Here is a 12,273-nt window from a genome sequence, read left to right on the forward strand (position 1 = left end):
TTAGTTTAATTTAATGTTATGACAATTTCACCTTTTTTTTAAGAGGGGGAAGGGGTTTATTCAATCAGCTTGAATTTGATGAGAATGTATTTTCCTTCTGGCATGATAAAATGCTTTCTGTTTGAATACATGTACTTCATGCATTGCAAGCATCACAAGGTCAAGTCTCCATCAGAATTCATTTAGATGTGCATCTATTTCATCCAATCACATTGATCAGGGATTTGAGACACTCCCTGCATTGAAAGCACAATCAATGCAATTCATCTGAACCCATTGCAAATGAAAGTATTTATGGGTGGCTGCATGGCTCAATCATGCCATGGAATGTTAGTCTTTTTAGAGGGAATCATACTCATATTTTTTATGATATGTACTACAGACTATACAATATCCTGCAAGGGCTATTGTTTTTTCCTACTTCATTTTATGAATAAATGTACTTTTGTAAATATTTGTCACATTCTGTTTGGTTGATTATTCATGCATGATTCAATCTATACTATAAGTCTCTTTTCTCAATGAATTTTACTCTCTTTAGATATTATTTGTAGCCAGCGGCGTACCCAGGATTTTCCAAAAGGGGGGCAAATTTTTCGGAGGATATTTCGTCCGCGAAAAAATTTGACAAGCAAAAAAAAAAAAAGATCTTCAACCACAAATAAAGGAGATTTCGTACCAGAAAAAAAATTGACAAGCAAAAAAAAAAAGGTCTTCAAGTTCAAAAGAGGGGGCACACGTCTGTTTTCATTGCATTTTTACATTACAAATTTTTAATTTTGCTTCTCAAAAGGGGGGAGGGCACATCCCCTGGATCAGGTTTTTTTTTCCTTTCTCTTAAACTCTTTCTTCTTCCCCCCCCCCTTTTTTTCCCTCTTTTCTTTTTCGCTTCCTTTTTTTTTGCTTGTGACTCGTCAGGGGGGCAGTCTGCCCCCCCTTGGGTACACTAGTGTTTGTAGCCCGGAGTACCCTTTATAAAGTTTACAAAACAACATTTTGGGAAGTACTACTCACTACTCAGTGTGTGTCATAATCTGGACTTCTTTTTCATAATTAAATCATCATCAGTTGGTTCTTTTGAGATGCAGTAAGCTAAAACCTGTGGTAGTCCTAGATGTCTAAAATGATCAGCGATGGCATTTCATCAACATTTTACAACACAAAACACACATTGAAAAGATGAAACTGCTCCTCAATAGTGCATAAACCTTTGTCCATCCTTTCTTTCTGTGAGGGATATCTCTTTTATGTAAGTTCATTCAAATGGAATTTCTTATTTACACTACATAGTATCTATAAAAAGTGGTTTTCAAATTAACGACCCAGGCTCATTAGCATTTTTCTATGCTTCATGCTTTCAAGAGAAAGAGTTCCTCAGAAAATCTATTTTTGGAATACAAAAAAAGAAGGGTCCACACAATAATCATTTTCCTGGTATTGAATACTTTTTTGTATGACTGCGGCACAAGATTTTTGTAGAAGGTTTATTACATTTCCACAGGATTGTACAAAACTAATGAAATCTTTAGCCAAAGACTAATACGGTGATTAATATCCCCACAATGTATGCTGTTACCATGGTAATGCAGCTTCCAATACACTTGGGAAATGAATTTTGCATGTCTTTACGCAAGATGAACGTTTGTGCCATTAAAAATAAATGTCTTGCATAATCTTGGCCCAGTAAGACAAGCAATTAATTGCTGATTTGAAAAAAAAATCTGATTGGTTTCTAGTCAGTCTACTGAGCAAAATGCACATGGAACAATGATCTTGATAGGGTATTTCATTTAGTGATTACTTGCTAACCTTTTTGTTACTGGGCCCTGGTCTAAACTTGCTTCGAATCAGGCAATTATTTCACTTGTAGAAGGTTGACTTATTGCAGAGATACAAGTACATACATGTACCGTATATTAAGCTGGCGAGCTGAAACATTGCTGAAAACTTTAATTTTATCTAAAAACCCACAAACACATACAAAACTTCTTCCTCACAAATATTCACTTGGGGTACAGGATAAGTTCCAGGCATAAAATAAATATATGAAAAATTGTACTATCAAAACAAAACCTGACTACTTTACATCTCAAAATAGTACAGTAACAAAGAAAATCAAAATAAAGTAAATATCAACTGAAAGAACTACATGTAAAAACCAAACTGTAAAATAAAAATTCTAAATGGGAATGTCTACAAAATGTACATGAGAGTTTAAAATGAATAATGAGTCTAAGAGGCTGAAGTTGATAAATAATGTGTACCTTAGGAAAGCCCTCTGATATATCCTTCTGCATAGAGTGGACGTTGCATTGTAGAGAGCCCATAGGAAATGCATAGGGGGTAAAAATGTACAAGTGTTGATTTCTCGCATTATATCACCAAAAAAATAAAATTAATCAGAGCCTCCACCATATTAATAGCAGATTAAGTACCTATATACCTGTACTAGAACCATCACCTTTGAAGAACATCTACATGTAGCTATGGTATTATCAAATTTTGCAATAAATAGATAACACATTTTCAGCACAGGTCCTTCTAAAAATAAGTCATGTGCAGTAAATGCAGAATACAAAGATGAATTGTAAATTCTATTACCCGGTATTCTGAAATTAGTGGATGATGATGTATATGTAAATGTATGATTTCAGGTACAAATTTTCAAAGCATTATAATATTTTTGACAAATTAACATGCATCTAGCAGATGGTGGCATGTGGCAAAGGATTTGATACATTACCACATCTGTCAACGATTAATCTAGCCTACAATACATCATGTACTGCATGTACTCAAAGAGCTTCAAACAGAGCTCCATGGTATACCATCATTGTATGCAATATGAAGGCATGAATAATCATAATTACTTCTATCGAAATTGAATGAAAAAATTCGACTATTCACTTATGAATGACATGAAAGAAATACCAAGTTTGTGAAAGACCACCCCTCTTACCTTAATCTAGACAACATTTGTTCACAATTTAAAAATAGGCCTACACCACATTTTGCCACTTAGTTCATAAAGAAAGGAATTCAAAATTCAAAGACCCCTTTCTTCTTTCCTTATTTTTCTTTTAAGTCCTGTATATAGAATTCAATCTTTCAGATTCAAAGTAGTAGCATTCCAAATATTTCATAATGATCAATCTTTATAGCATTCCTTTTACTCTACATGTATGTCATGTGATGTCGGGTTGTGAATATTGAAGGAGTCGCAATGGTCACACTAGATTAGGCTGTGTAGACTAGTAGTTTGTATGAACAAACTGTAAAGATATGTTTTCATACAATAATGTTTATTTTCAAAATAAAGTCAGAATGAATCATATTTTTTAATGAAAGTTTAGTTGCATTTTAATACCATTAGAAGAGTGGAAAAGAATGTAAAGAAAGTGATTAGAATGCAAAAAAAAAATGCTTGTACTATGAGAAAATTTTCAAATGGTAAACTCTCATCTACATGTAGGTATTTGGGTGAACAATTCAATTTATCTGAATTGTTTAACTAACAATTTTTTAATCAGAAGTGACAAGGAAACGTACAGAATCATAAGAAACAGCATACACTGTCAGACTCAACAAGTACATGTATATTCTATAACACTTCCCTGGTACAAATATCTTGTCTGCATATTACCCTATTCATAGAATTGTATTTCTATTTTGTGTTGGCCAAAATTCTATCACAAAGATGGAATCAAGTTTCTACCTCCATGGTTCAACCAATCAAATATTATAACAGTACAACTGATAACAACTTTTAGGAAAAAGTCCCTCTCCTGATCCACCAATCAGGAACTTGACGGGACTATGTTTACCAATAGAAAATGCAAATAATGATAATAATAATAATAACAATAATAATAACAATAATGATAATTATAATAATAACAATAAAATGATAATAAACTATTACAGTATCTCTTCATTTTTTTTGCAAAGAAATTATACAATGAAATCTTGCTTACATAAATAATCGTTTTCCCATAAATCTGCAACTAAAAAAAGTTACCAAAAACAAAAGTAGCTCTTTATCCGTCATGTTTTTATAAATCATATTTATTGCCGATGAGAGCAGGGTTTCTATAGATTGGGTCATCTTTATTACATGCGTGCATGGTAACTAATCTAAACCAATATTGAACACACGTAACCACATCCACCCTCCACAGGCCTCATGCCCATTACATGCTCATATACGCAGAAGGAAAGAGATGAAAGTTGCCAAAGGATTGTTTATAAAATAAGCAATGTAAATGACACAAGATGAGGAAATAAGGCATAGGTATTACAAAGATGAGAGTAGAATGTACACGGATTTGCCATCATCCACAGAGTATCAAAAAGTGAAGATACATGAAAGAGAAAGGACCGGTATTAAAATATAGAATTCCTATATATAATCTGGATCACATCAAAATGAAATATCATGATAGTAATCACATTCAAAGAAGCCAACATTATAAATATGATCATGATTATTATGATTAATCATTATATGATTATATGATTACTACATGTATGACAAGTCTCAGAATCCATTTTCAGTATAATTTCTTGAACTGGTTTCCTTTAAACCAGTTTAGGAAATAAGTTTAGAGGATTGCTTAACTACATGTAGCGTCCTCATCACCGTCTCCTGAACTGCTTTCCAGAACCACTTCACATATTAAAAGTGGTATTGTTGCTATGGAATGCTCTCAGAGGAGTCACATGATTTTGCAAAAATTTGAAACCGTAGTGTAGGCATTCTGCACAAAGCTTATACCAGTTTGACGAGGCAAAGCATACTTAAAAACCACATCGCGAGGTGGTTTTCCAAACTGCTTTGGAAGACACTTAAAATTGCTTCAAAGACTGCTTCTAGCATCTCCATTACTGTATACAACAAACAGGTTTCTACTATTTCATGTAACTAGTTAAAGGATGTAGATGGGAACAGGGTCTAATTTAACAGTTATTCACTTTACATTGTATCCAAATTGAAATAAAAAATTTGGCTGATATTCTGAACTTGAGTTTGTAAACCCAGGTCTAAAGTTGTGGTTTAGCATGGATAGCCAAATATGACACAAATACCTAACAGAAGAGATTTAATTTGTCAGCGTATTTGACACTCATCTATTCATTACTGTCAGAGAACAGAAAATGCGTACATGTATTCATTCCATCATTACGACATGGAGAATAAAAACAGTAAACCAAAGCAAATAAAATTTTGACATTTTGACATTTTTAAAAAGAAAATCATAGTTTTCAAAATATTGGCCAATATGATCCTTAGTTTTTTTCTAAAAAAAACTTTCTAAATGTACTTGTATTATTTATCACTTCAATAGAAAAATATAATTTATGAAAAATTATTATCACACCAATAAATGCAGTGGTCAGCCAAATAAACTACGGTACCAGCCATATTATTGCTACTTATTGTAACTGATTTTTTCATCCGATAATTTTCAAGTCTTTATAATATATCAAATTTAAAAAACAAACACAATATTATATATAGATTTCAAAGCATATATCTTCCATGGTTTCTGTATGCAATGGCCATTGCTCATCTTTTGTATTGCTTATCATATAAACAGTTCATGTGCGGCAGATGAAACTAGATTTTTTTTGCAGACTCACAGTAATTCCATGTTTTCATCAGGGTTATGGGAAATCAGTTATAATGCACAGTATGTAGGCATGATGAATGAGCGGTATTTTGACGGGCTGAGATATACATGTATGTAGCTAGAAATTACTGAATATCAAATGACTCTGGAAAAAATTAACTTTAGTCAGGAGCAAAATGTGATTGCCCGAGCACTAAATTATATTACGCAGACTTAGATGTCAATATAATAAATTTTCAACTAATGTTCGAAATTGGGGAGGGTTTCGGCCGTTTCTATGTAGATGCACATTAACATGTGGAGACACTGAACACCTTTAATGAAATTTGTAAATGCCAAAGCCACGCTCACATCACCAAATAGGTGAAAGGAAAGTATAGTATACAGAGAGTATATCACATAAATGGAGGGGGTGGGGAATTCATTTACATGCAATTATAAGAAAAAAACAGCAAGTGCAATTATCTTAATTGATGAAATAGTCTTCCTCTATAAAAATGAAAAGTGGGTATTTGCTACATATGCAAATGTGATGTTATATTATGACAGAATGAATGTGTGGTATGATTTTAAAAATCTCACAACATATGCTCCAATGACAATCCTTACAACAATAACAACAACAAAATCTGCACAATAGGCAAAGCAAAATATTAAAAGCATTCTATAGAAAGATAGTTTAGGAACATGAAGAAAATAGAAAAAATAAAGATGTTTCAAACGTTATCTCACAGGACTCAAACCCTTATTTTGAGGTCAACAGGTGTCTCAAGTTGTCTATGCCAATATTTGTTGTTGTTTTTATGATAAACAGTGCATACAGGTACTGGAATTAATCTCAAGCTTGATTAAAAAGTCACATTAGAATTTGACTAGGCATCTACATGAAGTATGAGTTTGCTACACAGATCAAAATATTCTTTGTTGTTTAATGGTAGAGCAAATACTTTGACAGCAAACAAAACATGTATACTAACACAGGGAAGTGTATTTCAAAGTCTTCAAAATAAAATATAAATGGTATTTACCTTTAAACGGATTTAACGAGGCACCTATATGAAGTATTAGTTTGTTACCCAGATCAACTTTTTGTTGGTTAGTGGCAAAGGCAAAGAATCTGACAACAAAGAATATTTATGTACAAGTCATGCAAACACAGTGTAGACTATCATATGTGTCCATATAAGTCTTCAAAATCAAATATTAATGGTATGTACCTTTAAACGAGAAATGTATTTCTTTGTATGTGCTACTAAAAGATCATCTTCAGTGGCTTCTAATGGGCAGATTATAGTTTCATCACACAACATGCATTCCTCTGAAAAGAAAGAAGAAAATATAAAAGCATTAATACAGCAGTTTAAAATTATTTTGAATCAAATTCTAATTATATCAAGTGAATAAAATCAAGACAAGCCATAAATCTTTATTCTTACTTTTATTCATGAGGAAAAACAATAAGTGTATAATAAAACTGCAAATGTACAAAAAAAAATTGATGAAAATCATAAGGTAAAATCAGTGACACTGCCAAATAGATTTGAAAGAAATAAATACTGGTGGTTTTTGTGTTATTTGAATTAAATCCTGCAAAATTACTAATACATAGGCCTACACTATTAAAATTAGCATAATGATCTAAAATAAGAATAGAAATCTCTACCACTGCATAAAGCTAAAATGTAGGAGAGAGTAACTGCTTCATATATTGAAATACATTGTATGAAACTGCTACAATTCCCTCAGCATTTGTCAGACTGTAAATTGAACATCTGACATACCTGATTACACATTAATTTTCTGCTAGATTGAGCACGAGGTCAAAATGGGAACACAGCCCGATAGTCTCACTTGCTTGCCATCTAATTTAGGTTTTCAGACTCTAAACCAAGATTGCACAGAAATCTTTCAAACCCCAAATCATCAGAATTATACTTTTGAATGGGTGAACCTTGACTAACCCCTCGAGCTTTGTCCCATTTGGAAGGGGTAAGATCTCTGATATTACCCCTGATCCAGGTACAGTTCATCAGAGAGCACTTGGAAGAAATTCCATGAATATTTTGAGTACCGTAGATCATACCAAAGCTCTGATAAGCCAAGGTAACTGCACTGAGTAATTACATCAATGTACAAGTACCTGTAAATGTATATGTATAAAGCACCAAGCATTGGTTTCCCTGCAGACATCAAGAGAGCAATAAGAAACTACATCTACTATCAAGACAAAACCTATGGTGTATGACAAGGACATGAAGTTCATAAACTGAGAATGAGATGTATGTATGAGTGCAAGACTGTGGAAGACTATTAGATGAAGACATTCTTGAGGTAATTGAAAGCTACCTCCATCCCAGAACACAACAAAGCCTCTTTGGATTACACTCTATTTTCCGGAGATGTTTCTTTAATGTAATTCTTCACTTACTTTTGAGCAAGCTGTAGACTTTTCCCCATTTTCCCGAGTCAAATGGATGCAATTTCTCAAATCCAAGGAAGCTAATATTGTAATCAGGTGAGTAGATTATAGGCCATTGATGAGGTTCTACATCCAAGTACAGTTTTGATTTTTGAATCCTTTCCTTGATTTGTGCAAACTGCTCTGCGGTATCTTGTTCCGTTTCTTCCTCCTCTCTTTCTTCCTCTTCCATATCATCACTTTCAGAAGTTCTTCTTTCAACAGGTCTTTCTTCCTGTACGGTAACTGGACTTTGTTCTGTTTCACTTTGATTTTCTGGCAATCTCTCCTCTGCATCTTTATTTTGATGTTCACTCTCAGCCTCCATGCTTGTGTCTTCACTGGATAAGGGAATGAGAAGAAAACATTGGTTCAAGTTGATCAGCAATATAAAGACAGCTGACTTGTAGAACTCCATGTTCACGTATGTAGGGAGCTCTTAATACTGTACATGCAATTACATTTGGAATTGAGTATAAATGGCAGGAACCATCAAGAAACAGTAAAAGTCAACTCTGCCTACAAAGTATACATGTACTTTGCATACATGTTTAATAGTTAAATAATTAACTACATATAAGTTGATGGACTTTCATTTGAAAAAAATTTAGTTTAACCTTTAGTTTAACTTCTCATAATTGAATGCAAAGTGGCCAATTTAGCCATTGAGAAGTTCAGTGTTGTAGCCAATGCTACACATATTGGCTTTCTCTACAACAACTGGTTTCCACTTGCACCTTTAACACTAGTGTGTTGTAGGCAAGGCATAGCCTGGATCCTTAAAGGACAAGTCCACCCCAACAAAAAGTTTATTTGAATAAAAAGAGAAAAATCCAACAAGCATAACACTGAAAATTTCATCAAAATCTGATGTAAAATAAGAAAGTTATGACATTTTAAAAATTTTCGCTTAATTTCACAAAAAGTTATATGCACATATATCCTGGCTGGTATGCAAATGAGGAGACTGTGACGTCATCCACTCACTATTTCTTTTGTATTTTATTATATGAAATATTATAATTTTCTCCTCATTGTCAAGTGATACAACAATTAATTCCTCCCTGAACATGTGTAATTAGCATTGTTTAATACTATATGGTTCAGTCAAGTTGGTCCTTATTGTCAAATCTATAAAAAATGAAATATTGTATAATTCAAACAATAAAAAACAAAAGAAATAGTGAGTGATGGACATCATCGACTGACTCACCAAGTTGTGCATATCACTGTTTTGTGAAAAATAAGGAAAAACTGATAAATATTTTTGCAGATTAGGTGGTCGATAAGGGGTAGTTCCAACCATACATGCCTTTGTTCGTTTGTCAACAAACGGTATACCAAAGTCTATAGATCTACAATGAAAAGACTGAACATATTGCCGACTTGCATGACACTTTGCATTGATTTGCTAGTAAAATAGTTTGAGTGCCTCATCTTTTCCATGATGTAGTGTCAATTGTGCACCCTCTTAAGGTGAAAAATTCCTATATCGCTTTGACAGTTAAATGGCTCTCGTCAACATCAAGAAAAATCATTTGGAAAAATCAAGAGAAGGATGAAAAAGCGGGAAAGTGACTTCATATTGTTCGGTAAGTTTATAGTTTAAATCTATTAATGTAGTGATTAGGCATTGGAATTTCACACAATCCCATGGACGTGTTACATGCGTTGTGCCTGTGATTTTCTATGCGCAGCGCATGTTGTTTCCATGGGTGATTCAATGACTGAACATGAGTGAATGAGGCCACTGATGCAGGCCACTGATGCAGCATGCACTAAACATACCCTGTGTTTGGTAGTGGTACAGTATATTCGAGTGCGGAGTGCGGACATATCAGTGTTCGCATTTCAGACCATTGAGATCTAGATCTAGGGGACTTTTCTTTTTTTCCTCATTTGGGGCGTTGCAAGAAACTTGCGATCAATTGCAAGTCTATTTTCGTTCCCGAAATCAATCATACGCCATGCAATTAATTGATTGCTCATCTGCTCCATGAAACAAGGAGTGTAATCTGATTTGTTAAAGCTAAATGAACGTAGTTGCAGTAAAACACTGATTTCGTGAGAAAGTCTGTAAAACCAAGGTAAAGTATTGATATATCATCGTGGATCTAGATCTGGTACAGTTACATAAACTGAACTTTGTGGAATCATAATATCTAGCTAAAAAAATGATCACACTGAAGATCGCCGACACAGATAGGCACACGTGGGACAGTGTATTATTATTGCTGGAATAAAGACCCGAAGGAAGTGACCGAATCCGCGCTTATTTTGCTTATTTCTCAGCAATTACACAATTTCTTCCAGAATCCTTTGGCACATATTTTTTATTCATACAAACAGACACTTTGGTGATCATTATATTAAATTCTGTAAAAAGTCATTTTGAGATCATTCCCACAACTGGAATTTATCTTTAAAAGTGATCAATCAACTGTAGAATTGCAACAGAATATTTGCGATTGCAATTATTTTCTTGCAACACCCCCTATTCATGTTCCGCACCTTCCCACAAAATACACACCCCTTTTCCCATGTTTTCTTTGTCGCGGATGCTGTCACTGTACTGTCCAATGGCAGGTATCTCCGCCCACCCCCCCTCCATCAATCATCTAAAAACATGACACTATTTTCTTGACTCTGAGTTTTAATGTCACAATTTTTAGATCTTGATTCTAGACTAGACCTATAGTCATCCCTAGCCAGGAGCTGCCATGGGCAGAAATCCCAGGGGGGACGTGTCCCCCCTACTCAAAATAGTAGGGGGACACAATATTATCAAATGTCCCCCCTACTAAGTACTATTTGTGGTCTTTTATGATGGTAAGAAATACATCATTAAAAATCGAAATAAAACATGTATTTTAGGACGAGATGACCTTACTTTTGGGATGATACCTTTTTTTTTTTTGCTTGTCAAATTTTCCAGCCCTGCCTTGTCCCCCCTACCTTTTGGGAAAGATTTCCGCCCCTGGCCAGGAGGCTCCTAATGTTAGAGAGTAAAAATCATTCACTAACATATTGTAAGCTCACGTTATCGTTTAATAATAGTGAATTATTTTACTCCCTAAAAATTAAAATAGGCGGCTCTAACGTTAAAAGAGTCTAATCATCTCCAGAGTCCAGACTCCATTTATGATTTTGATTTTTTTTTTGTCAGAATATTTCTCGTGTTTCTTACCAATGTTTACTCTCTCTATTCCCATTCCTTTCTCCTTCGGTTAATACAACTTCTCCGTCTGTGGTTTTTAGCAAACTGTCTCCAGATTCTGCCATATTTGTAGAAATTGTAGACCTATACGGAACATCGTTGGTAGCACCTGAACCAAAATACGTCGCAATATATGCAATCTAGCGAAAATCAGACAATCGTGATCGGGGCCGCGCTGGGCCCGGGTTTTGGAAAGGACCGTTCGTTAATAACTCGCACAGGCCACAGCTTTTCCGTATGTTCGCCAAATTTACGGTACCGTACTAATGAATATTCATGATTGACGTCATGTACCTGTCAATGGATGTCATGTAAACTCTCGGTAAACCAAAACTCTCCACCTCCCTTTTCTTGATATTATAATTTTAATTCATTATTTTATTACATAAATGTTGGCTAGGATTCATTCCTTTTTCAATCAAACTAAGATTTTTTGGAAAGCTCACTGCACTCACGACTACAGGCATGTGGGGTCCATTATGGGGGCTCTCCTTCTAAGCGGGGAGGGTCGGCCTTCTCAACCCTGAAAATGTATATTTTTTATGCACATACACAAAAATGAATATTGTTTTGTGTATTAATATAAGTATGCAAGTTTGTATAGAATGATAATGAAATGAATCTTAGTTTCAAGCAAGCATAATTGTTATTTTTATTGTTTAAACACGCTGGATAAAAAAAAAAGATGCGTAGAAATAATCTAGATTCATAAAACTTTTTAATGGATTCCTATCTAGGCCTATATTTTATAGCAAAATAATGGTCGAAAGTTATAACATAATTATATCAGCTTGATTATGTATCTCTTATCACGCAGTTTTTAAGGGCTTTCGTCTTTTAATTATTTTCTTGTAAGAGTTAATTGGAGGCGGGGCTCTGTCATTGGAAATGGGCAAAACATATAGGCCTATGGAGCAAGATTTCTAGAATGTTGCAAGCGAGTGAAGCAAGCGAGCAAACATTTTGAC

General features: G+C 34.2%; 1 protein-coding gene across 2 annotated transcripts in view; it reads right to left on the bottom strand.

Annotated features, from left to right (window-relative positions):
- Nucleotides 1-11,570, bottom strand: part of LOC129256432 (histone deacetylase 11-like) — a 42,812-nt gene extending 31,242 nt beyond the window's left edge. The window contains exons 1-4 of one of the 2 annotated variants that reach the window (XM_054894639.2): nucleotides 11,276-11,570; nucleotides 8,059-8,429; nucleotides 6,848-6,948; nucleotides 2,265-2,291 (exon numbers count right to left, since the gene is read on the bottom strand). In XM_054894639.2, coding sequence (XP_054750614.2) covers nucleotides 2,265-2,291; nucleotides 6,848-6,948; nucleotides 8,059-8,429; nucleotides 11,276-11,370 — 594 coding nt within the window. In that variant the 5' untranslated portion in view covers nucleotides 11,371-11,570. The remainder of the gene's footprint in view (nucleotides 1-2,264; nucleotides 2,292-6,847; nucleotides 6,949-8,058; nucleotides 8,430-11,275) is intronic. The other variant, XM_064096697.1, reaches the window with a different exon arrangement.
- Nucleotides 11,571-12,273: the final 703 nt, after the last annotated feature.

The sequence above is a fragment of the Lytechinus pictus genome, chromosome 3 (genome assembly GCF_037042905.1).
Source record: "Lytechinus pictus isolate F3 Inbred chromosome 3, Lp3.0, whole genome shotgun sequence".
In the NCBI taxonomy this organism is placed as follows: domain Eukaryota; kingdom Metazoa; phylum Echinodermata; class Echinoidea; order Temnopleuroida; family Toxopneustidae; genus Lytechinus; species Lytechinus pictus.